Raw genomic sequence first — 25816 nt, 5'->3', positions numbered from 1 at the left:
ACGTCTGGCTTTCAGACATAAAATAAAAACATTACACCCAATTTTATTTAATCTGACACTGAGCACAATGAGTCTCAAAGTGTATCAGAAATATATATTTTGATCATATCATAACACTTGGTGTGATGGTCTAAACATTTGGCGTTTGGTGGGCGATTGCAGTGGTGGTTTGTTTTAACAGCTAGATTGGACAGTTCTGCTGTTTTCCTCTATCCTGCAAACGTAGGAGCTTTGTTAAGACTGAGTCACCTGTCATTCTTCCTTACTAATAGTTTTCTTGATTGAAATCAAAATTGAGCATGAATGCAATATGGTTAACAGAAATATTCTCAAATTCCAACCCCTGGATTTACTTCTGCATATGATTGGAATTACATGGTCTGTCATGCATCAGTGTGGTTTGCTACACAATGAGTGCCATGGAGGACATGTGTTGCCACTTTGTGAGACAATAGTAACTAATGTGAAGCATGTTTGTCTCTAGGCCACTGCATGCTATCAACATATGGGCCCTGGGAAAGGGACCTGATTCTAAAACACAAAGAAAACCACAGTCAAGACCACTGACGTTTAGTCCAAGACACACCACAATCTAACTGCAACAGAGTCTGAGTAATGATCAAGATCTCAAGTTATATCAAAGGCTCCTAAGACAAAGCTTAAACTGTGCTCTAACCAGCACTCCTCATCTGATACAAATGTTCCTTACAAAAAAATGAAATGTTCTGAAATTGTGCAAATTTAAATTGGCTAATTAAGCAACTTTCAGGCAAATCTTGGTGGCTTTTCAAGTTCAAGTGAGAATTAGGTACAGCCTTTTTCAGATGGCTACACCATCGACAAATACAGCAACAAAAAGCTAACATCACCACAGTCATGTCACCTTTCTTTGTTTAGATGTTCTTGGAATCTCTTGGAGTGTTATTCCTGCTGGTCTGCCACATGATTAATCTATGCTGAGTCATATTTTTCATTTTTCAGCTCTCCAGTATTCAGACTATCATGCTCTATTAGTGTTTGAGCATGTAGGTGTATAAAGAGCCAGTCATTACCACAACTGAAACCAAGTGGACTTTCACTGAGTTAGGACAGAACTGTCAAGCTCTGCACCAAAGATGTCTCAACACTTAGCATTTATAGAGCATTAGACTGTCATTCAATTGATTGCCAACTACTATAATGGCATAATCTGACTGGTAACAAGGGCAGGCAGCTTGGATCTGTTTTCTCTTGTGTTATTAACTCTCCATAGCTGAACAAGCATGGCAGTGAGTAATGGTGGGTGACTGATCGCTATCATCCTCAGTGAATTACACAGAAAAACCCATATGGCCATAATTGAATAGCCTCAAAAACAAATATAGTCTGGATGTGTGGGAGAACCAAGTGAGGTGTGTCTAAATGTTTAGAATGAAATAGACATTATTTTGTAGACTTGTAGATTGTACACATGCAAGCTGGAGTGGGTGAACCAAGCTAGTATGCATTTAAAATCACCTTTGATACCAATATCTGCAACATAAACACATTAAAGATCTAGTACAATGAAGTCATAACAAAACTGTGTGAGATGGGGTGAGGGAAGGATGATAGCGGGGGGACATGATGTGAGCATGGGGAGACTGAGGGAGGTGGCTGCAAGACAGATGACAAAAGAAAGCGAGTGAAAATGAAAGTAAGAGCTTGGAGTCGGGGTTATTAGAAATGAGACGTACATTCTCAGTAAGAAACACGCTGTGTAAATAAAGGTTCGAGATTGGAGGAAAAAGAGAAGAAGAGCTGAGAGTGAAGAAGTCAAGAAGCCAACCCAGCCATGACTTGGGTTGAAAGAAAATCCATTACAGACAGTGATGGACAGCTACACAATTAATCATAAAAAGTGAAATGCAGGAGGGTAGGGGCAAACTGATAGATATAATGAGATAATTGAGAAATTGCTAGCAAATTACATCAGGTTGTTAGTATATGGATACATGGCACATGGGTATAAATGTAGGGATGAACAAGTGAGTAAAGACTGAAGAGGGAAAACATGGTGTATAACATGATACGTGGTAAGGGAAGGAATGTCGTAAGGAAGAATCAATTATCAAGAGCGATAGAGAAAAATATTGAAATCGAAAGGCAGACAGAAGAATCGACAGAAGAAACCAGTCTTTCTACTCTACTGTTTTACATTGTGGGAGGATGGAGAACAGGAGTATCAAATGACATATCAGTTTTAAGCAGGCTTGTGAGATTGCACTTTAATTTCTTTGTTTGGCAGATTCAGATTCAGATTTATTTCTTTGTTTGGCAGATTGTTTCACTAGACAATAAGCGTTTCTATCCCTCGATAAAAAATGTTGTGGGTCTTAGGAGTATCGGGCAAGGAGAAGTAGTACTGTGCCCAGGCCTCCTGTTGAATACAAGTTCAATGCTATTGATTAGCCTGGTGGTCAAACTGGGTGGACTAATATAGCACTGCCCATTAGTGCACATATGTATCACACCATGAGTTTTGTGTCATGTTCAGAAGTGGATATGGTTCCATATTTCACTGCCTGGTAAAAATTACGACAGGTATTTGATCCTCAGTGCTTCTGGTAACACACAGATGGCATAAAGATGGCTTAAAGATAAAACAAACGGCAGAAGTTGGGTTTCAGCTTGGACTGTTTTTGGACACCAACATTTTGAAGATGCTCAGGAAAACCCTCTTTGATGAGGCGCATGTGAAAGATGATCCCCTGTGATTAGATCTCAAAAATGACCAAATTCACAAATCCTCCTGGGCATGACAGCCCCTTGAAAATGTCAGGTTGAATTTCATAGCCCAGTGAGTCTCAGTTTAGTTAATTCCTTTCTTAATTTAAAGGTTTCTCTCTTCATTTCTCATGTTTTGCCTTTCACCTCCTGTCTTTGTCTGATTTCATCTTTCTGATTGCCATGATTGGTTTCACCTGTTCCCTGATTAGCCCTCTTTGTATTGAGAACATGTGTTTTCCCTCTTTCAGTGGTTACTTGGTTTTCTTTTTGTGTTTTGCTCGAGCTCACTTGTTCTGTTATTGTTGTCTCTCAGTTTTTTTAGTCTGGATTTCAGTTTTATGTTAATGAAGCTTGCTTTTCTTTCTACTTGCCTGCTTGGTGTTTTTCTTTTGGGTCCTGACGTCTTTGTCAGTGATGATTATAATGATGACTCAATAACCACATTTGCAGCAGTTGAAATCGTATTGCAGAACAATCATTGAAACAAGTGTACAAATAACACCCTGGTCCAGTAATTTGCAGACTGTCTTGGCAGTACTTGAAAGTGGTAATTGTCTATTTTGTTTTCAGTTTTGAAAAAGTAACGTCTTGAATACATGCTTGGGACACGAGTATTAAACAGGGTATGGATGGGAACCATTTCATTGAGGGTCAGCATGAAGATTCAGCAAACTTGGCTTGGTGTTATATGATACTTTTAAAACTGTGTGTGCAATATCAATTTTAGATCAGCTCATTTGCTTTTATCAAGGCTGAAGTGAGGTTGTTGTAGAGCACTGCCCTTTGTTGGTCACCTCAGCAGCAGAGCTACAGTATGTTTAACAAGCTAAGTGTGCTGGCGTTAGCAGGTTAACCTATCCATCATGCCACCAAAGGTAGAATTTGAAAATTGTTGTTTTCCCAAACAAGACATTTAGCAGTCTTGCTTTCAAAAGGAAATTTGTACTTCTAAATCACTTGCTGTGACTTACAGTCTCTTCTGTGTCACTTAAGTGCTGCAAATGCCTCAAATTAAAAGCAATTATGAAATATCAAAAAAAGAAGTTCTCATTTTGTTTAGTCTGCAGATGACTTTACATATTCATAGATGCTTATAGGAAATCACTAATTTGTGACTGAGCAGTGATTCACTTTTTTGCCAGTTGCCTTGTCTTGAGTTAAGCTACATTTGCATTTACTTAATTCATTGCTCACATTTCCTTCTGTCTTCCAGTTGCCCTGTTCCCAGTGGAGGATAATGGAACGGTTGTGGTTCTCTCTGCTGTTGCTGGCAGCAGTATGCAGGGGACAGCCGTGTCCAAAACGTTGTATGTGCCAGAGCCTTTCTCCGTCGCTCGCTATCCTCTGCTCCAAGACAGGTTTGCTCTTTGTTCCCGCTGCTATTGACCGACGCACCGTGGAGCTACGACTGCAAGAGAACTTCATCACAGGTAGCACATCTGCCAGTCTGGTCCAGTATTTTCATCATGAGCGACCACTGTTTTAAATGATTTCCTCAAAATGAAAACTTACATTTAGTGTCTACAGATGTATGTAGACACTGAACTAACATAGGCCTGATAATACTGAGCTGTAGCAAAAACGTTTGGATACTAAACACTGAAAAAGTAACATAGGCATAAGCATAAGAATGAGCAGTGAACTGACAGTTTAAATATGCTGCTGGAATTAAAAGGACACTGAGAGTGAGTATGATACATGTGAATGTATCAACATACAATAATGGATTGTATAAGTACTGTATGGAAATGTCAAGTCATGGTTCTTTTTGTTGGTCTCTACAAGACAATAAGTAATATTTCTTATGAGTCTGGTTATTTCTTTTTAACTTCCATACTTTCAAACTTTATCATTTTGTGGTTCAGCCTAACAAATCTCATTCATGGTTCATCCCTTCCTTATTTCAAAGAGTTCTCTTGGATACTTTGAAATGCACTTATTTTTAAGAACTGAAGTATTGCGTTATCATTTTATCATTTTAATCTGGATTCCCATTAGCTCCAACCAAGACAGCCACCTTATCTTTCCAGGCTTGCACCAAAACAAAAGACAGACAAGTTAAAAAAAAAAAAGTATTCAGTAAGTATTCAGTATTCAGAAAGACGGTTTGATGCAACATTAACAAATCACACAGCTATAGTTATTTAAGTCACATTATTCACATCCAAATCATTTTCAGTTTCGCACTACCATGTGCAAAACATGATTTATTTTAGAGGATACAAGATCTGCTGTCCACTGAGGTTCTTAGTATTTGTTGCCAAAAAAGAAAATTTTTAGGGTAATTAATGAAAAGCATAGCCTGCTTGATATCATAGAGTAAAAGGTCTGAATGCTAGTGGCAGATTAGGCATGGACTATCATAGGCATGGTCAGTCTAAATTTAAAGCAGGATGGTTTTCATGTGACATCAGTGAAATGGTTGCCTTGACAAATGTGATCATGGCAGTGTGCTCAGCAAGAAAAAACAGACATTATTTGAGTACATTTATCTAAATACTTAATTTCTCCCTGTACTTGTTCTCCCTGTCCATCTCAGGAAAAAGATTTTATAAAATTACATTGGAAATCTGAGTCATCCATCTTTGTTAAAACGCCTCTTTCTGTGTACAGGCAAACATTTGTACTTTTAAATCTGTTTAGTGCATGTGTATCTCCTGACTTCTATTTGTCCTTGATACCCTACTGTTGTAATGCACCTGGACGCTTAGGACTTGATGAAGTCTTTATTGTTTATTGTGCTCCCAGCTGTCCGAAGAAAGGACTTTGCCAACATGACCAGCCTGCTACATCTGACCCTGTCCAGAAACACCATCAGTCAGATTCTCCCTTCAGCTTTCAGTGACCTGAGGCGGCTGAGAGCACTCCACCTGGACTCAAATAGATTAACTGTGATTAAGGTAAGATGGATGGATGGATGGATTAATGATGTGAGATGTGAATAAATAGTCACAATCATTGCACTAATAAACAGCCCTATAAGCCTTAAAGCCTCACTGCTAAATGTTGGATGGGTGGCTAATGGATATTCACAATTGAACAACACAGCTGCAGTTATGTAAAGATAAAGTTAACAGTGCTGTGCAAAGATATAGTATCTTCATAATTATATCATTGTAATGCTACTCACAGCATTTTCACTTTTGCACCAACTAGGATGACCATTTCAAAGGCTTGACCAACCTTCGTCATCTGATCTTGGCCAACAACCAACTCCACTCCATATCTCCTCATGCCTTTGATGACTTCCTGTCTACACTGGAAGATCTCGACCTCAGTTACAACAACCTTGCTCAAGTGCCCTGGGACACGATTGGGCGCCTAACCAATGTCAATACCCTAAATATGGATCATAACCTCATAGAAAATGTTCCCCAAGGGGTTTTCACCAACCTGCACAAACTGGCCAGGTAAAAAAATGAGAGAATGGGGGTATGTGTAGAGAGAGATAATATATAGATGAACTGCTGTTGATCTTGTGGTAATATCTGTTGCTCTCTCTTTCCCCTCTCTCCTCTTGTGCATCCCTTAACTTCTTCCTCCCCTGTCCTTTCACAGGCTAGACATGACATCCAACAAGCTGAAGAAAATTCCCCCAGACCCGCTGTTCCTGAGAATTCCGGTTTATGCTAAGTCCAAAGGCTCGCCCCTCTCTTCCCTGGTACTGAGTTTTGGTGGCAACCCCCTTCACTGCAACTGTGAACTTCTGTGGTTGAGAAGACTGACCAGAGAAGATGACCTGGAGACATGCGCCTCTCCCCCTGACCTCAGTGCCAAGTACTTCTGGACTATACCTGAGGAGGTGACGTTCTGAATTTTTATTTGTGTCAGTCAGGAAACTAATAAAAAAGTTGGAACAGTACCTTACAACCAAGACAGACCTGAAATAATAATCCTAATATCTCAGAAAATAGTTCAGATTTTGAAAAAAAAAAAATCTCTTAAGTATGACCCTATTCTTTTTTGCCCTATAGGAATTTATTTGTGACCCACCAGTTCTGACCCGCAAGTCACCTCATACAGTGGCCATGGAAGGGCAGCCTGCCAGTCTGAAGTGCAAAGCAAATGGCGACCCAGAGCCTGAAGTTCACTGGATCAGCCCTGAAGGGCGACTCATATCTAATGGATCCAGGTACTAATACTCTTTCTATACAGTTTTATAATCATGTTGGATTAACTGTACAATAAAATATGTTTCTCCAGAGGCCTAGATTGTACATTTTCTTAAAGCTAAAGGCAAAGTGTTAATTTAGGGAATATAACTTCTCCTCTGAGAACATTGTTCCACTTTAAGTCAGAAACCTGGCAACCTAGTCGGGAGGTGCAAGAGTGGGACTGTTTGAATATTCCTTCCCTGCACTGCTCCAACTCAGAGCTATGTGCCAATGTGCAACAGAGTCAAAAAGACAGCGTGTCTCACATAATTTTTATCTTGGCTGTGCTAGTGGTAAGGCGTAGGCATATGACTCGTGTGGGCCAACTCTGAATCAGGTTTTGAAGGTAGCTGTTAAGGTTAAACCTTTCTCACATTTCCATCTGGTCTCATACGTGTCAGATCTGTGGGTTTTAGTTATGTTGTTGCATATACAACGTACAACATCGGTTATAAATTCATTGATAATATTTTGAAATATACTGTCACAGCCCTTTAATTCCTTTCTCACACACTTGACATAATTTTACACTGACAAAACTCATTAAAATGAAGACTTGAATTTGCCTGAAATCACAGGGATGAAGGATCCCAGCAGCAGATCCCCTCAGCATGTCAGTCAATATATTGATTCTGGATAGAGTCTGGATGGATGCTGATGGTAGAAGTTGTCATCAGAATCACGTACTGCAGACATCAAAGTACAGTTGTGACTAAATAGGTTAGTAAGAAGAACAATGGTTAGTAATTTACTCCTCTGCGGTTGACAATTGGGTGTCTTACCTGATTGGGTGGTATGAACCATAAGGGAATTACTTCATAAATTTAAACTTACAAAATAATGATAGATTATGTTTTTCTCATTCCTTCAATGAAATGAATGGAGAGGAAAAGTACCTGACTCATTTTAACATGAGGTTCTGGCTATGCCAACCCAGGTTTCCACTGCTGAGAATTGCAGTTGGATCTAAATGTTTAGGTGCCAGCAGGGGTGACTCGGAAGGGGAAAATAAATAAATAAATATAAAGGACTAGCGGGAAAGGAATTAGGAATGAAAGAAAGGTTTCTGCCTGAACGTTTTTATAGATCCCCTTTCATGTTTGTTATTTTGTCACACATTTTTTATATTTATTGATTGATTTTACTATATTATTATATATCTTAATTTGTTCCAGAACTTTGGTTTTCCCTAATGGAAGCCTGGAGATCAATGCAACATCCCTCAAGGATTCAGGCAACTTCACCTGCATCGCCTCCAATGCAGCAGGTGAATCCACAGGAAGGGTGGAGCTAGTTGTCACTCCAATGCCCCATCTGGCTAACAGCACAAGCCGCAGCCGAGACCCGTCTTCAGAACCTGCCCCCTCTGACATCCTTACCTCCTCAAAGGTTGCGCTGCCGAACAACGAGACAAGAGGGACAGACCGGAGGGTCTCATTGGTGGAACTGACGGGAAACTCTGCCCTCATTAGGTGGAACAGTCAGACTCCAACATCTGGAGTCAGGATGTTCCAGGTCCAGTACAACAGCTCTGGGGATGACACTCTGGTTTACAGGTATGTCTGTCTACACTATCAATTTATGTTGTCTCTGTCTGTGAAATTGATGAAAAAACATGTCTGTACCTGTATGTGTGTGTGTGTGTGTGTGTGTGTGTGTGTGTGTGTCTGTGGAGGCATATTCCTGTAGATGTGGGGACAAAATTCTGTTTACACAGTCAGGTTGTGTGTGAGGACCCACCTTACTTATGGGAACAAAATGCAAGTCCCCACAACATAAATCATTAAATATTAGGGTGAAAACTTGCTTTAAGGTTAGGTTAAGGTTAGGGTTGGGATTAGGCAAGTAATGTTTATTGTTATGGTTAGGTGGTGGTTAAGCATCCAGGAAATTAATGTAAGCCTGTGTAATGTCCCCAAAAGTGATGGAAACATGACTGTGCATGTCTTTCTGTGTGTGTGTGTGTGTGTGTGTGTGTGTATGTGCACATGCAGTTGTGCGTAAGTTAATCATAAGACATCAGCCGCTGCTATGATGATGAGAGCAGATGATAGATGATACAAGTGGAGATTAGTCAGTCATCCAGTCGTAAAAGTCTAATCAACTGAAATGATGAAGACATCTGCAGTGGAACAGAGCCATTGGGGTTCGGTGAACGCAAGAAAGCCTGGGCCAAATGTGACAAGTATAGCTGTTGAACAAGTCTTAATGCTTGTCTGACAGCTTGTTTTGTTGCTGCACTGATGGTCTGATGTTGTTGCAGTATTAATTAATTGATGGAATTCATGTTAAGGCTCTATAAATATGATATTTTGTGTTAGGATTGACAAGAGAATTTCTTCACTCTTTCTGATGACTTTGTTAGATTTTGACAGACTGCCACTTCTTAAACTAGTGACTATCAAACCATTAAAACATTTAGTGCAATGTAAATATTTTAATGGAGAAAGAAAGAAAGGTCTAATTTAATAGCTGTCTGAACCAAATCTGCTTTGTGTGCACGCCATGTTACTGAACATGCACTATGCTGTCACCCCATATGTAAAATAAATGCCAGTGAACGCACAAAGAATTCCCATGGATGAAAAGAACAGTTCAAAGGATGGTATCTTTTATTGTTATTATTATTATTATTATTTTAAGTAGTGTGATTGTAGCCATTCAATTCTAGATTTGTGGTAAGTCATGTCACACAACTAAAGTAAGTGTTTTAGTCATTTTTGTTGACCTATGCATGAGACTGTGCAACCCCAAAAGCATTGGCAACATTATTGCCTCAGAAAATCTGGTAAATCCCTGTTTATTTTTAGTTTTTCATATTTTGTGGAGTTGTCATGGCAACAGGTTGGGAAAACCTCCTCGATGAGTGACAGGTGGCTTTAATATTATCACAGCTGAGTACAGCAAAATACTTATTTATTTCATTATTTCAGAGGTCCAAATAAAATGGCCCAATATGTCCCTCTGTCTTCTGTGATTACAGCAGTAAATCACATATGTCTATAAATTAAAACTGCCTGACAGAACGTTCTGATGAACAAGTTAGCTTTTCTTGGCCTTTTGCTGTTGATCAGCTGAAATGGTCTCTTATTTTGTTTTATTTTGTTGTTTTTTGTGACAGACGATCCTGTGATTGAATATGGCAACTTCATCCATGCTCACAGGACAACCAGACATTTCCTCTTAATTCGTGAAAAGTCGACAGTGTCATAGGGAAATGGGGGGTCTCTGCTGGAAAACGATTATTATGTTACTTCTGAGCTAGAAAGGACATCTGTTTATTCAGACAGTTCAGCTAACTATGTCAGACAAGCAGCTTCTTATAATTCTAAGCGTGGCAGCCATCCATCTACAGGGCTGGATGCAGTTAGTGGGCACAGCGGCTCCACAGGTACAAGCATACTCTTTTATGGTCAAGGCATGTAAACATGTATCAAAACCAGGAGGGTTTTCCCTTCAGGATCGGTTCATTTCAGCATATAAAAATACAGTAATTGCTTTCAGGTGTGGGAACAAACAAGTGGGTCAAAATTGCCAAGGAAGGTTGGTTTCTAGCATGCTTGTAGTCGAATCGTGGAGAGGTTTGTTTTTGGTGTGAAAGTCAATGAACCGAGCAACAGCTAAAAAAGCTAAACTAAGTGCTAACTGATCCATCTGCTGATCATGAAATCTGTTCAGGAAGCAATTTCCTAGCTAATTGATCTGTATAAGACATGGAAACACATTAGCACATTAGCACAGGTATTTGCCCAGATTAATAGGGTTAAAAGCTGTTAATACTGCTGTGCTTGCATCCTAAGCCTACTTTGTCAGTACATTAAAGTCCTTTAAAACATGTGTGACAGCAATCCCACAGTAAGAAGCCCCAAACTGCTGTACGAGATGCCTCCTTTTTGCTGTGTCTCTGCCTGTTAGTCTCTATAACATTCGGTTGATTTGCAGTCTAATAACACTACTGTTTCTTACAATTAGTTATTTCTTTGTCAGTCACAAAATTTTTTTTATTTATTTACTTATTTTTTTGGGTCCTGATGATGCAGACTGACAATCACCAACACTGTCCAATAAAGTTGTGACAATCTTGGTTAATAAATAGGCATCCAGGTTGAAAGAATGTACATTTACTATACATTGATGAATATTTAAATTGATGAACTATTTTATTTCCATCATGAGCAAACAACATCAGTTTTTTGTTACGAAGAAACATATTTTATGTTGAAAATATGTCACGAGTATTATTAGTTGCAATCTTACTTAATCACATAAGATCATGGCTGATCTTCATGAATCCTGAAAGATTAACATCCATTAGAAGGCATCGTCATTGCACCAGCTCTCTTCTGAGTGAAAATAAATAAATAAAACAGCCCTGAGTGTGTGTGTGTGTGTGTGTGTGTGTGTGTGTGTGTGTGTACAGTTCTCTTCTGTCTTTCTTTGGTCAATATCCATTAGGAGGGTTCAGGCAAAATGCCATGAAAAGAGAAGAGATGGGGAAGAACGGGTGTGGAAGGCTACAAAGTGCTGAGGAGCAGAGATTTGTGTGTGTGCGGGAGCGTATTGGTGAGGCAAGGAGAGGTCATTTGAACTTAATACACTTATTTAGCTCTATATCGGTCATTTCCATTTATGGCTGTTTTGTCAAGCAGCATACCTTTGTAACAGATCTGCATCACACTTTTTAAAGCTTCATAAATACAAATAAACTGAGCAGATAGAAAAAAATCTAATAGTGTGCCTTCCTCGTCATCAGAAAGTGGAAATGGTTTGCTTCGCCACATGCACTGGTGGGAACCTCTACAGAGGATAGAACATGGATGTGGGGCTGAGAATGGCTTTTGTTGGCTTCTATTTTAGACCTGCTTGCTGACACATTTGCTCGACATGTGATTTAGTTGACATGTTGCTGCATTTGAACCATGTTTTCGAACACACATTCAGAAAAGATATCTCTTATGTCCTTCGAAGAAAAACTGTTCTTATACACTACCATTAAAGGTGGTCTCAATATAGTGTTTATTTGTACTTATTTATCTGTCACACACTGTTTTAATCAACATTTTAATTCATTTCCAGCTGTTTAGACACAAAGAATACATTCTAAATTTATGGCATAATGACTGCCACAAATCTTTTTTTTTTCTTCTATGTCGTCTTCTTCCTCTTTTTCTCACTGAGTAAATTACTCTGGTCAGAGGATCCAGATCAGAGCATCTTCTGATCTATGCACTGTCCTTGGTGTCCTTTTTATTTAACTTCTATTTTAGCAGTCAGCTCAATTTAGAACCATTTCCACTTCAGCGAGACGACCAATAGTCTAGAGTATAGTCTTTTCTGAGGAGTTCAGAGCATATAGAGGGCTCTCTGACGCAGTCTCAAAACCCCCTGACTACTTACGATCAATGCCATTATAGCTCCAAGTGTGTGTGAGTGTGTGTGCGTGTACCCTTGTGTGTATGTACTTGGAAACCATTGGTTGGCAGTGATTTGGTTAACCCTGTGTCTGAGACATGTTCTTCAAACCACCTGACTAATATAATCAATGGCTATTCAAGAGTGTGTTTGTGTGCACCTGAGCATGTTTCATCAGTGTTTATGCGTGTGCACAGTGAACCAGCTGGCAGCCGTGTATTAACCAACAACCCAATGTCAGTTTTAGAGCCATCACTTGTAAGAGAGCTCAGCATGAGGCTTCTCCTCCTCCTTACGTCTCCTCTGCCAGAAATAGAGAGAGCCTGGGTGAGATTGTGTGTGTGTGTGTGTGTGTGTGTGTTCATGTTCTCTAAAGTGAGACTACACAGTGACCCATGAGCCTCTGCCATACTTTGAACGCTCCTGCATAGATACAAAATTATGTCAAAAGGCAGAGACTAACAAGGCATAAAAGTAATTTCTTTAGTGCTTTTCTTTATTCATTGATGTTTTCAAGCCATCGCCAAAAGAAATCAGCCGCTGTTTTCTAAAACTAAAATGAAAAATTGACAAAATTGCACGTTCTTCCTAACCTGTTTTATTTTTTGTTCACTGCCAAACTGAAACCAAACTTTGAGTACTGTTGGCTGACAGGGGGTAGTGGGAATTTTTATAAATTGTTATTAAATTGTCATTAAATACTTTTGTTAATGTACCAAGAGCACCAATTGCAAGTTTCTCTCTGAAACCATGAAGTATGAAGTATGTTTCAGACGTAATTTGTCTTTTTTGGCTTAGGTTGGATTCAACCTTCAGACACACATCAGGAACTTACAAAGCCTCTTTGCGACAAAATTTTCATTTGCACAGCAGTTTACGTCTGCTTTTCTTCAAATTTGTCATATTTCCTGTTTTATTTTCTGTTTTTCTATATTACATACTGTATACTGATCTGTCATTGGAAGTCTGGAAGGATTCTACCACAGGGCTCACCAGGGATAACACCTTATCTAGCCAAACAAGCCTGTCTTAGCTGGGTTTGCACTCTGTGAACAGAGTAAACCCAATCCAGAGCTATATTTGCCTGAAAGACTGAAAGTACTTTTCTCATTTCAGTATGATTTACGACTTTCTGTCAGAGAGACCCAAGGTGATGTATCGCCAAGTGTTCATATTTGGCTGTTATGTGGTCCAACCGCCCCAATACACGCATTACATTTTCCCTCTCTGCCTATCTTGGGCAACATTCATTCAGTTCATTCTGTCAGTGTTTGGAAATGACAGTTATGTTTTCAGTTGAGAGTGACTCTTGATGCGTTGTATGAATTACACAAGACAGCACAAAATGAGCACAGTGCGTATGACCAGGTAGATAGTGTCCATCTTCGTCACCAGTCCACCTCTTGCTGTGAGTGACGCCTGTAACCATGGTGATGCTTAACACGGATCAAAAGTGGCCCCTTCTGCAGCTTCAGAAAATGATTTTTACTCACATGAGCGACTCAACCAACCAGACATGTGTGCAAATTTGGTAGACTTTTATAGACTTTCTTTTCAGACTTTTATAACACAGCAATTCAACCTTTTGTTGAATGCAAATATATGTGTACAACAATGATCAACCAAACCTGTACCTCTGTTTATTTCTCACTTTGATAGCTGAAACAGTGTAAATTTCACCATTCGTTTTACGAGTGGCGGCTGAACTCTCCAGAGGTACAGCCAATTAATGACATTAATGACCACCAACTTACCACATAAACATTGCAATTCACTGGATAGATGTACCGCTATTGTTGGGTGGAGTTGGTTTTGGATTGTGTGCTTCTGGCATGGCAGCTGGATAACAAACTATCAGAACCAACCAGCTTTTACAGTTTTGCAAGCCAGGTGCTTCGTGCTGGATTGACTTATTTGCAAACAGTTGAGGTTGAGTTGTGACTAAGCAAATTCAGATATGCCGACTGGTACGTCAACTGGCCTGTCTATCATGCATTGCACGGCCAGCTCTCCTGCTGTACATAGAAAATGAACAGGATCCGCTGACTTGACAAGAGGCTCTGTGTTTCTGCAGCTTAAGGTTATGTGGACTTAACTTGTGACTTTAGGGCATATCAGAGATATGCAAAGTCATAATCATAAAGCAGAATCCACCACCTAATGGATGTGGTCAGGCTCAACATAGTGCAATGTGAGCAGAGTCTGACTTGGCAGTGTTAAGATCTGTCAATCAAAGCATCCTGTTTAGAAGGATTCAAACTTTAGTGAATATTGCAACAGTCTTACCATTTGCAGTAAGTGTGTAATATTTTTCTACTGTACTGCAAAAAAAAAAAAAATGCTCAAGTCACTTGGTCTCATTGATCCTTAAAGCCTCATGTATATCATCTGCTAGTGGTGTGACTGCTCTCTTGTTTCCACTTGTTTAATGTCATTGAAATAAGCATCACTAAAATCATGTTTTGGCTTGAACAAAATACAAAATTAACATGTTCAGTTAGTCACACTGAGCTTTTTACAGTGTGCTGTGTCTTCAGACATACAGTACTAGATTTCATGTAGCCCTTCTACATGAAATCCACACTTACAGCAAATTCTTGTGTGGATTCTAAGATGCCTTTACAGTGCATTAACCTTTTGCCATCAATACAAGGCATCATACACACATAAGCCCACAATGACACACACAGACAAATGCTTCCTGTAAATGGATATCTCTTCAAAACCTACTTTTAAACTCACACCTCTCGATTCCTCCCTAAATTCAAACCACTTTGTCTGGGTATGAGTGACTACATTGTTGAGTGTACGTGGGATACACTTTCTGAGTGTGTGAAGTGTGTTTGTTTTGTGGCAGTGTTTGTGTGTGACCTGGTTGACCCAAAGAATTTTGCTCGCCTCACATTTTCCTCACCACGCGAGGGCAGAAAGAGGTCAATATGTTCCTTTTTTCAATCACACGGAAACTCATATACACCCACAGAAACACAACACACACACTGCCGATCACTACCTGTGACCTAACTCTCTCTCCCTCTCGTCTGTGTACCTTTTCTGCATCATCCATGGTTTGCAGTTCTTTGGATAATGGACTCATAGACGTATAAAAATCTACACAGGCCAGCAAACTCAGGATGCAGTGACTGGAAACATGCATTAATAATGCCTAGATCAGCAGCAATAGACGACTGCTCTAATGCCGTTTAGCTATTCTCCTTTTAAGGTGCTTTAGCAAATGCAGATGCAGTCTTTGTACTCTATCATTACATGGATGATGACAAGCTTTGACACTCATGTCTTAGTGTTTGTCCAACTCAGTCATCACTGTTCTAGCCCTGAGAGACAGAGCTATTTTTCTTCCACAATATTGTCTGTTTTTTAATACTGTAGAGTATTATCTCTGAACGAATATGACAGACATTACACATGCAATATAGAATGCTGAAACCCATCATATTACTTGGTATGATAGCAATAGAAAATTGTCAAGCATCATTAAACTGACTAAAGTATAGGCATACAAATGTTATTTATTTGTGTGTGTGTGTGTGTGTGTGTTTTTGCCATTTAGTGGGTCGTTTAAGGGTATTGTGGAGTGAGAGCATTGGAGCAGGTGATGGGAGCATCTGGAGCAAAGTTGGGTGAGCCGCGGTGTGTTCTGCCTGTGGGCGACTCTGTTTCGAGTAAGAGGAAGAGGAAAAGAGAGTGTGTGAGTGTGCACGTGTGTGTGAGTGTTGTGAGCAGGTGTGTACATATAGCTTACATATATTTTTCGAATGATGCACCACAAAGCTTGTTTGTGTGTTATGTGCATCTGTTCATTTTTGAGCATGCATAATGTGCATATAGAGTAAAGGCCTCACTTCATAGGTCCAAATAAAAGCTGTGAAATTGTTGAAAAAAAAATGTGTAAATAAGCATAAATCTGCCTTTAATGAGCAGCTGTACATTTCATGCATTTTATGTAATTCCACAAGAATGATGAGGAAATCAGTGATGTTAGTAATGAAGATTTTTTTTCCCCACATATTTATTAAATATGTGATTACTTATGGTGAACAAGGCTGTAAATGTTCTGTGGTTGCACAACAGACAGCATGTGAAGTGTAAGTGCTTATAAGCTTAATACGGGTGTGTTAGATACTACTAGAAACAACAGAGAACAGCTTTTTATAGTTGAAGAAAATGTCAAGCAGTTCCGTTTATATTACTTAAATCTTTATATTCCATTTTCCATCTTTATTTTCCATGAAGCACTTACTAATATTTTAGACTCCTTTGTTCAGCTTTTTTTTTTATTATATTATTATTTATTATAGTATTTTGATAGTATTACACTAAAAGTATGTGAGATTTTACTTCCACTGAAAATGTGCTCACATTTTAAGTGTACTGTCAGGCATTATTTTTCACATATTGTATGAAAATAACGCCTACTGCACAATAACTAAATATAATTTAATTTTTCCAGCTAAATATGTAAATACAGCAGGGAAATATACAGGATATGTAATGGTAGGTTGTAACTGTGTTCATAGCTCATTACCTACGTCTTGTTATTAGAGTGTGTGAGGATGAACGCGTGCATGTGTTCAAGTGCAAAAGATAGAAAGATACTATAAGCACAGATGTTTTATTCTATGTAATTGTTAATTTTTTGCTTCACTGGAAAAAAATGATCAATGCTTGTACGATTCTGTGTTAGGCTTTATTGTCAAATGGACACATTTACAACTTAAAGAAACATCACCTGTCAGTTTTTAACTGCTGCAGTTTAGCTGGTAAATCAGCTGTGCTTAAAACGGGATGAACACATCACAGAAACCTTCTGTGGTAAATGGAGTGCTATGGATAATGAGTTAGTCTTGGTTAGCCCCGTTGTGCACCAAATTACAATTTAATGAGTGAGCCCTGGCCTCATGTTTTTGACCTTGGTATTGGAAAGAATATATTATCAGCCTAACGCTCATAAAGATAAACCATAAACCATCGCTCTGTGCCGTAGTGTGCGGTAGCACCTTGCACTTCCAACTTCACGCAGTAACAACTTCGAAGAATTCAGTAGGTTTAAGCTTCCGATTAGTGCGTTGGACACTGACATGCACTGATTTTTAGAAGCTGTCATGGTGTTGGCTTACATGCTCTTATACACATGCAGAAGAGGCCTGTTAGATGGACTTCTGAAGGCCGCTGCTGATACCAGCATGTTAAGACTAAAGCTGGTCATAGTGGTTGTTTTGCGCTGATGATTTCACTTCCAGATGTGAGCAGCATCTAGTTCCTCCGGTGGACAAAACATTCGTGTTGAATCACTATCTGAGTCCTAGGATGTCCCTACTGTTATACTATATTTATATTTACTACATTTAAAAATATTACTCAATTGTGCGCATGAAGTAGAATATTACAAATTGTGTAATGAGTGAAGTATTCATTGAGTACTGTATCAAACAGGGTATATCTATTCTAGCGTTACTTACGAAACCACCAAAGTGATGTATCTGTACCCAGTCATAACAGACACACACACAGTCATGCATGCTCGTGTGCATGTTTCCGCACCCACATGGTAACAGTGAGAAGTTAGTTTTGCTGTAGGTCGTTTTTATTTAATTGAATTATTCACTGCATACTTACTAATGAGCTTAAGGGCCTAATGACAAATGACTGTCCACATGCACGCATGCACGCACACACACACACACACACACACATAAACACCCTTGCATCACTGGTACCTGCTGTATTTGTGCCAATTAACTGCTGAACTAATGAGACAGATCAGAGAGGTTAAGTTCAAAGACACTGAAGACATGGTCTGTTTCATGTCTTCTTTCTTTCTTTAATGTCGGCCTGATTCTTTCCTCTCTCTTCACGACGTTTCTCCTAAGTCTACAGTATTTTTGGTTCTCCATTTTATATTTTATGTATATTTTTTTTACTCCCTTATTCAATCTGTATCACTTTCAAATATCCCAAATTCTCTTTTTCTTTTTGTTTTTGCACTGTCCCTGATTTTTTTGTTACCTCATTTCAACTCTCTTTTGCTCATTGTATGTCTTCGCCCTCCATGTTTCTGCCTTCCCTTTTTTTCTTTCCTGTGCTACATCCCTTTCCTCTCTTCTTCCCTGGATATTTGCAGAGCTCAGCAAAATGCCAACGGCAACCTGACCCATAATCCCCTTGTTTGGCGTCTAGTTGCCATTTTCATCATTGTCCCAAATCGATGTTTAATTATCCTCTGACATGCCCCGAATAAACCCCCTCTTCTCCCCGTGTCATTCGTCTACTACCCTCTTCCCTCTACAGCCCCACACCAACATGGTAGATCTTTATGGATGCAGGGAGGAGTAATTAAAAAAACACATAACACACAGTGAGGGAAGGGCAGTGAGAGGAGGGGGGAGAAGAGTAGTAAATGAGAGGAGAAGAAAGAAGGAGTAAAGCAGGAGGGGAGAGGATGAAAGGAAAGAGGCAGTGGGTTAGGCATCTAGACTGTGGGGCAGGAAGGGGTGGAGCAGAGCTAAGAGAAATTGGAGAGGATGAGGGTAAAGGAGAAGAGGGGATTTGGATGGTAAGTAGGGATAAGAGACGAGAGACGGTTAGATGGATTGCATCCTACAACACTCAGTGAAATATGAGTAAACAAACTCTTCATTAATGATTGAGTTTCCATCATGTGCTTGCACAAGCTTAATATTCAAGTATGGTTTATCTGTTTTAAGCTGCCTTCAGATTTCCTGATGTGACAGCAGCTGTGAGAGGTGACAGTATCCTAACATAGTCCATAATGTCAAATCAATCAATATTTAAGAAAAGGTTTTCATTTATTTAGTCATTTTTGTAGTCATTGACTCCTCAACATTATTATTTTCAGGCACTCTCAAATGATTACTCAGATCAATAGGAATTCATAACACGGGTTTAACTTATAAATAAAAGAGTCACTAGTATGTTCCCAGTGCTCTGATGTAAATGTGAGGTCAGGGCAGTGCATGACTAAAATGAACAAAGCCGATGACATTTAAAAACTTAAGCTTCAGTTAGCACCTAAAAAGTGCAAACTGTTGTTGTGACTAAGGAAGTGGCTCCATAAAGTATTTAATTCGCACATTATGTTTGCACTCTCCACTTCCTCACTTGAATGCGTTCCCACATGAACATTGCATGTCTTTTAGATTAAAAAAACTATAAATTCTCTATCTCCATGTAAGTGGGATTTTGTATAGCCGTGTGACAGAGCCAGTGGGTTTACTTTCCATTTTCTCTTGCCTGTTATTGGCAGTAATTTTAGTTGTAAAATGTTTTTGTATCTGGTTGCGGGTTTTTCATAAACATTTTAAACCAAAAGTGATACTGACTCTATAGCTAGTTTGGAAATGTATTGTTTAATATACTATTGATTATAGCCATTGTACAATATATTGTATTAATATACAGTTACTATTCTTCAAGGATATTAACTGACTATTTTATTTTTAATTTGTTAATTCATGTAGGATAGTTTAGGAACTGTGCTCACAGACTGCTAGGAAGAATAATAATTATTTTCAGCCATATTATCCCTTCTGATTTTCCACCACACTATCATACTTTGTGTCATATAACCCTGAAAGGGGTATTAAATAAATAATAATAATACTAAAGAAAAACCAGCCTGAAAAACACAGCCTGAGAACATCAAATGGAACATCAGACATATCATCAAGACGAGGATCAATAGTAAACAAGACAAGTCTAAGCAATTTTCAGTGAATCCAATATATTGAGTATTGCAGTCGAACTCCGTTCAGCATTAAGCCAGGATGAAAATAACAAAGTATTTCGCGTTTTTGTCCTTGTCCTCTTTGCATCTGCATTTTAACTGACTTGGTGGTAATGCCTGTGAATATAAAATGTACACGTATTATAGTGACATTACAGTTTCATTGCTATCATTTGTTTACTTTTTTAAAATCTCTTTGGGAATCATGATATTTACGTTGATTACTTTTCACTCCCCATCCTGATTGAAGTCTTATCCTGTTATCCTTCATCCACTGGGGCGGGAGTAATGGTTAAGGTTAAGGGATATTAGGGCTATGTTTAGGATTATGGGGAGATCCAGATGGATCCAGAGAGTTAGTGGCAAATCAATTCAATGTCATCAAGATTTAATAAAAATGTCTTATCGTGGAATTTTCAAAAACAAGACAAAGAGCGATGATAACCAGCTTGATAATATAGAAGAAAGGGAACCTTCATGCAGTACTGTGCAGCAATAGTATGAAATACATCATGTCAGAATCTAAAATGCATTATAAGTATTAATTCTAAACTGAAATACAGTATATTTACATTTTCTCAAACTTGAAACTGTAGTTATTAAATGGCAGAACTTTCACCCCAAACACCAGGTGGTGTCTGTGTATTTTGAGATTAAGGATGCTCAGAGGTATCCAATTGCAAATATCTTTTTGTATAAGTTTGGCTATTCTGCCCTAAAATGGAAAATAAATAAATAAATCCTTAATATTAAGGAAAGTAGAAGAATCTCTAAAGAAAGACATGAAACCTTTTGCATGCCTTAATAGCCATTTATGAATAAAGAAGAATCTTTCATTTCTTCTGTTTTTTTGTATCAAATTTTCATCACATTTTTAGTCACTTCTTCACTATCATTGTGACCTTGATTTGCTTCCTCCTTGTACTTGCTCTCATAGATCAAACGGCCTTTCTCCTGCTAAACAAAGAACAACAGTGGACTTTAAAAACAATTAGATTAACTTGTTTAGAGTAGAGACAGCCTCACTCTAAATAAGCTGTTTTTGTTCTTCAGCATTTTGAGTGTGTGGCTGTGTGACTGTTTGATATGGTACAAGGACACAACATATGAATCAATAATGAGGAACATGTCTGTTCGCAGGTCATGTGAAACATGATTGCAACAGAAGTATTGATGTTATGCTCTGTGGATCTATGGGATCTCATGTAAAGTACCGTGCTTTTCCTGTTGTTATAGACTTGAAATATAACACTCTGACTGCCCTTTCTTTCTCAGTATTCTTTCTGTCTTTTCTCCTCCCTCCCTGTCATTCTCCTGCATGATTACTCCATTATTTATCCCTCCATCCTCTCATGCCTTTATCCAGTGTCTTCTTTTATTTCCTCTTATCATCTAATCCAAGGCTTCCTCGGCAAGTAAGCAGAGTGTACAGTAATCCTGTAGTGGGTCACACTTTTCTGTTTTTCAAACGGTGTACACTGTTACATTCAGGGACAGATTAAGGGTCGTGTGGGTCCCTGGGCAAAGCGTTTGCGGAAATCCATCAAGAGATATCAGGAGATAATCAGCATAATCAGCATTGCTTCTGGTAGCCCACACGCAAGGGCCCTTGGTAGCCAAATGTCAGAGGGCTCCCGTCCCTCCCTGTTTTCATTAGAGGCCCTATAACAGGGTCAGAGACCCTGGTAGTCAAAGGATCCTAGAGAGTGGAGGCCCTCTGAAGTAGACAGGTAAAAATATATTGTTGATAGGCATCGCAAATCCATAATCCGTCCCTGGTTACATTGACCTCCTGAATTGGTTGCGAGCAGCTATTGTCTGCATCAAGAGCCTTTCACTCGATCTGTCAGTCTGTGTCCCTCCCTATCTAATGCTTTTTTAATCCATTTTGCTCATTTGTTGAGTTTGATCAGTAAATCGCTCTGTATTTTACCTCATATTATTAGAGCACAGAAATAGAATCAGTATCCAAATTAGTTGTACATTTAACACTCTGCCCTAAAGATGCTGGGGACTTTTTTTGGGATCTCCCTGTAGACAAGTCAGTTTATAAATACATATCAGTCATGTTTTATTTGATTTGAATAATTGCTATTTACTTCAAAGTTATTTGAAATATGCCTTGTCCATTAGAAAAGCCTGTATCATCCCACTAATTTATTTAACAGTTCATGTGGAGCAGTAAATATTTATCATGTGTCATTAGTGACTCTCTGCATTTCCAAGCCATTCAAAAATCCCAGGAGTATGTGCCTGATGCATGTGTGTAGTGGGAAGAAGATATAGTGACAAAACAAAACAGCTATTTATCCTGTGTAGGAAAAAAACATGCATGTAAGTTTAAAAATGTATACATAATGTAGACCAAGAGGCTGGCCAGTTCAACAGTGGTGCAAATTCTAACCAAATCTTCAGAAAATCCACAACAGAAAATGCACATACACACACAAATGGATCACACACACATACTCACACACACACACACTTATTCAGAAATTACTCAGAGATTATAGGCGCCCAATAGGTTAATAGGTCTTAGTTCATTTATCAGTATAGCTTTAAATGAAATATTTGTTCACCTTTTTATTGCAGGAAATGTGTTAGCAATGTTTCTTTCTTTCTCTTTGTGTTGTCCCATTTAAATGCTATGCTAACTCGACATAGGCATGGCACCAGTGACTTAATGTCACATTACATTATGTTACATAAGAACTTCTTTATGTTGATGTTTGTTTTAAATTACATAACTCCGAAAATACATCAGCAAACAAACAAACAAACAGGTGTGAACCACAAAGGCACATTTTCCCACAGGGTTAAAGTGCTTTAGATGGGTCTTTTACATCTAATCAATGATAAATTTCCATACATGGTTGATGATAAGAAAGCATCTGAAATGTTTTAGCAGTTCCTTAATAAGAAACCACCTAGCAACCTTGATATGAATGTTTTATTGGTATGTTGAATAATTACTGTACATTATTACAGAGCACTGATCAGTTATTTATAACATCTGCCTAAGACACAAGTACATGGAGATTAAGGTTGCCATAGGCAGTGAATTGTTTTTACCAAGAGGAGCCTGTACACTTTCTAAATGTGAGTGAAGGATGGTGTTGCTGAGGAGATTCTGCAGTGTCGTGTCTCCAGCACAAACCTACACACTCTCAGTTAGTCACCTGTGTTTAGTTGGTTGTTTTGTTGGGTTTTTTTGGGGTTTTTTTATTAGCTCATATGTCAGTGTGTTAAATGTGACTGAAACAAACTTGTTGTGATACTTCTTGTTTATTTATTGATGCTTTCTTATCATAAAATTCACTGCTTTTGCTTTATTCATTACATTGAAAATGAAGTTCAGTAACCTACCTGCTAAAACCAGCAGTTTAGCAACCCGACATATCACCTCCCTTAGGGAAAGACCTGAAATATCTTCTTCAGCTCTGCAGTTCAGATAGTTGAGCTTTTACATTACTTAGAGAATTAAATACAGATAATCAACAATATTTAATTTCCAGTAATTTCCATGAACATTGTCTCTCTTCTGTCCAAATGGCATTCAGCAAACAAATACAGGCCGAGCTTTCAGTGTTCTTTGATCCTCCTTTACATAAACATTTTTTATGCATTTGCCTGATGCTCTTATCAGGAGGGACTTACAATAACTTCAAAGAGGTGCATACATTCATTTTCATTTCACTTCTATTCATTTATTTTCATATTACTGAGATGCAAGGCAGAGAGAGGAAAAATAGGGCAGAGGGAAGAGTGAGATGTACGTAAGGAGGGGACTATGAGGAACGAGATGCAAGAAACACAGGGAGGAGTTACAGGTTAGAGATGAGGACAGATGAAAGAGAAGAGAGGGGAGGTGGGTAGAAGGAGGAAAGGAGGAAGGAAGAAGAAGAGCAAGTAAGGGAAAACAAAAAGGAAGCAGTGAAGAAGTGTGGCAGGGCAAGGAGCAAGATGAAAAGAGGGGGGGAGTGGGCAAGGGGGGAGGCAAAGGGAGGAAGGAGAGTGAAGGATAAAAGAAAGATGAAATAAAGGACCAAAGGAGAACAAAGAGGGGAGGGTAGGAGGAGGGAAACGATGCCTCATTAGGAGTGAGACCAGGTTCAGCTCTGCACTGAGGGCCTGTGTCAAAGCTCCCACTGAACGGCCTTCAAGAGACAACTGAGTCACCAACCGCCTGGAAACACACCCTCTTATTCTTCTCTCTCAGACAACATACTTAGAACTTTAGAAGACACATACCTGGTCAGAGTGCTGCCACAGGGAAACAATGAAAATATGATGAGAAGTTCAGTTTTTCCTCAGCACTTGAATTTCAGTGCATCTCAGTGGAATCTGTGTATTGCTGTGTTGTGCTTTTGTGCCACGGCTATGTGGTGAAATGTGGACTTGATCCAGGTTTTCTCCAGCTGAAATAAATGAACACGTCTGAGTATTGGTAAACAAGGGGGCTACGATGCACTTCTGGGTGACCAACAGTATCACGGAGCTGGCTTGCATGAGTCTGGAAGGAAGCCCAGACAACTGGCTGTCTCAGGCTCAAACAGTTTCTTTGTGCCTGGAAATACATTAGGTTTGAAAAACAAAAACAACTTTGTACATCAGAATACATAATTTAAAAGAGGGTGATGCCAACTTAAGGTCAGAGCTTGCTGCCCCAAAGATGGGAAATACACCAGCCAGCTGGTCCCCTCCACATGTGTTAATAAACACTAACACGTGTGTCTGACATGGTTTTTGCAGAAAAAAAATATTACCACAAATTCTTAAAATATACTCACTCATTCTTAATGAAATTATAAATTGTACAATGCCATTTTTTAAAATTTGTTTATTTGATATGAACACTTGAAGTCTCAGACGCTTTAAGTTTCCACATCACGATTCTGAACTGTTTGTGGTATCACACATCAGATTTTCAGTGAACACAACGTAAATGTACCCTTTCAGCACTGAATGAGAGAACAGCCTCCACATATACATTATTCTGCACTGTGGAGCTCAGACATTCAACTATAGGAACAAGAGGGAAATCATATTTGACTGGTGGGGAACTTTAAATAGTGTAAAAAAATGTTGGAAACATGGTAAATGTTTATGCAGGAACATGTCCGTCATAATTAATCCTTTAATGTTAGATTTTCTTTTCATTCTTTCTTCATTCCAACACTTGATTTGATTAATTGGCTTTTATATGAAACATGTAGTAGTATGCTGGGAAAATATAATCTGTCTCTGTTTGGACCACACTGCACATGAAATATTAACACAAAATATGATAATATATTATGTTACAAGACGTCACCATTTTTTTTTTTTTTTGAGTGATGTTCTGCCAAGCTTTGAACAACCTGTTACTTTTTTAGCACAAGATAAATGAGTATATTCTGCACTTTCTGCATGACAGGATGGCTCCTTAAATGTTTCAGCTTCTATTGGTTCAAAGGCAGACTGCAATTTACCACATCATTGTGCATAGCAGCTGTTCATAACTAAAGACCCTAATTGTTTGTAGACTCTGTCTGAAAAGGCACATCTTTTGGTACTGCTTCTGAGTAGCGCACCAGTGGACATGAACAGTTTGAGTTAAAAGGTCGGGTAATCTACAAGTTGATTTTGATTGTGTTGTTCAAAGATAAGCAGTTTATGTCTCTCTTGTGTCCTGAGCTAAGTGCCTCACGTGGGCACTGAGCAATCACTGTTAATTGTTAAAACCAGCGTCCCGTCC

At 38.8% G+C, this 25816-nt stretch overlaps 1 protein-coding gene across 2 annotated transcripts in view; it reads left to right on the top strand.

Moving 5' to 3' along the window:
• Positions 1 to 3759: 3759 nt before the first annotated feature.
• The window catches only part of zgc:172282 (leucine-rich repeat and fibronectin type III domain-containing protein 1-like protein), a 69922-nt gene continuing 47865 nt past the window's right edge, over positions 3760 to 25816 (top strand). For both annotated transcript variants that reach the window (XM_046389634.1, XM_046389633.1), the window contains exons 1-6: positions 3760 to 4178; positions 5497 to 5648; positions 5905 to 6158; positions 6307 to 6550; positions 6723 to 6880; positions 8078 to 8458. In XM_046389634.1, the coding sequence (XP_046245590.1) occupies positions 3986 to 4178; positions 5497 to 5648; positions 5905 to 6158; positions 6307 to 6550; positions 6723 to 6880; positions 8078 to 8458 (1382 nt within the window). In that variant the 5' untranslated portion in view covers positions 3760 to 3985. The remainder of the gene's footprint in view (positions 4179 to 5496; positions 5649 to 5904; positions 6159 to 6306; positions 6551 to 6722; positions 6881 to 8077; positions 8459 to 25816) is intronic.

The sequence above is a fragment of the Scatophagus argus genome, chromosome 5 (genome assembly GCF_020382885.2).
Source record: "Scatophagus argus isolate fScaArg1 chromosome 5, fScaArg1.pri, whole genome shotgun sequence".
NCBI lineage: Eukaryota > Metazoa > Chordata > Actinopteri > Scatophagidae > Scatophagus > Scatophagus argus.
Note: the sequence above shows the minus strand (reverse complement) of the source record. Positions and strands in the feature narration are given on the sequence as shown.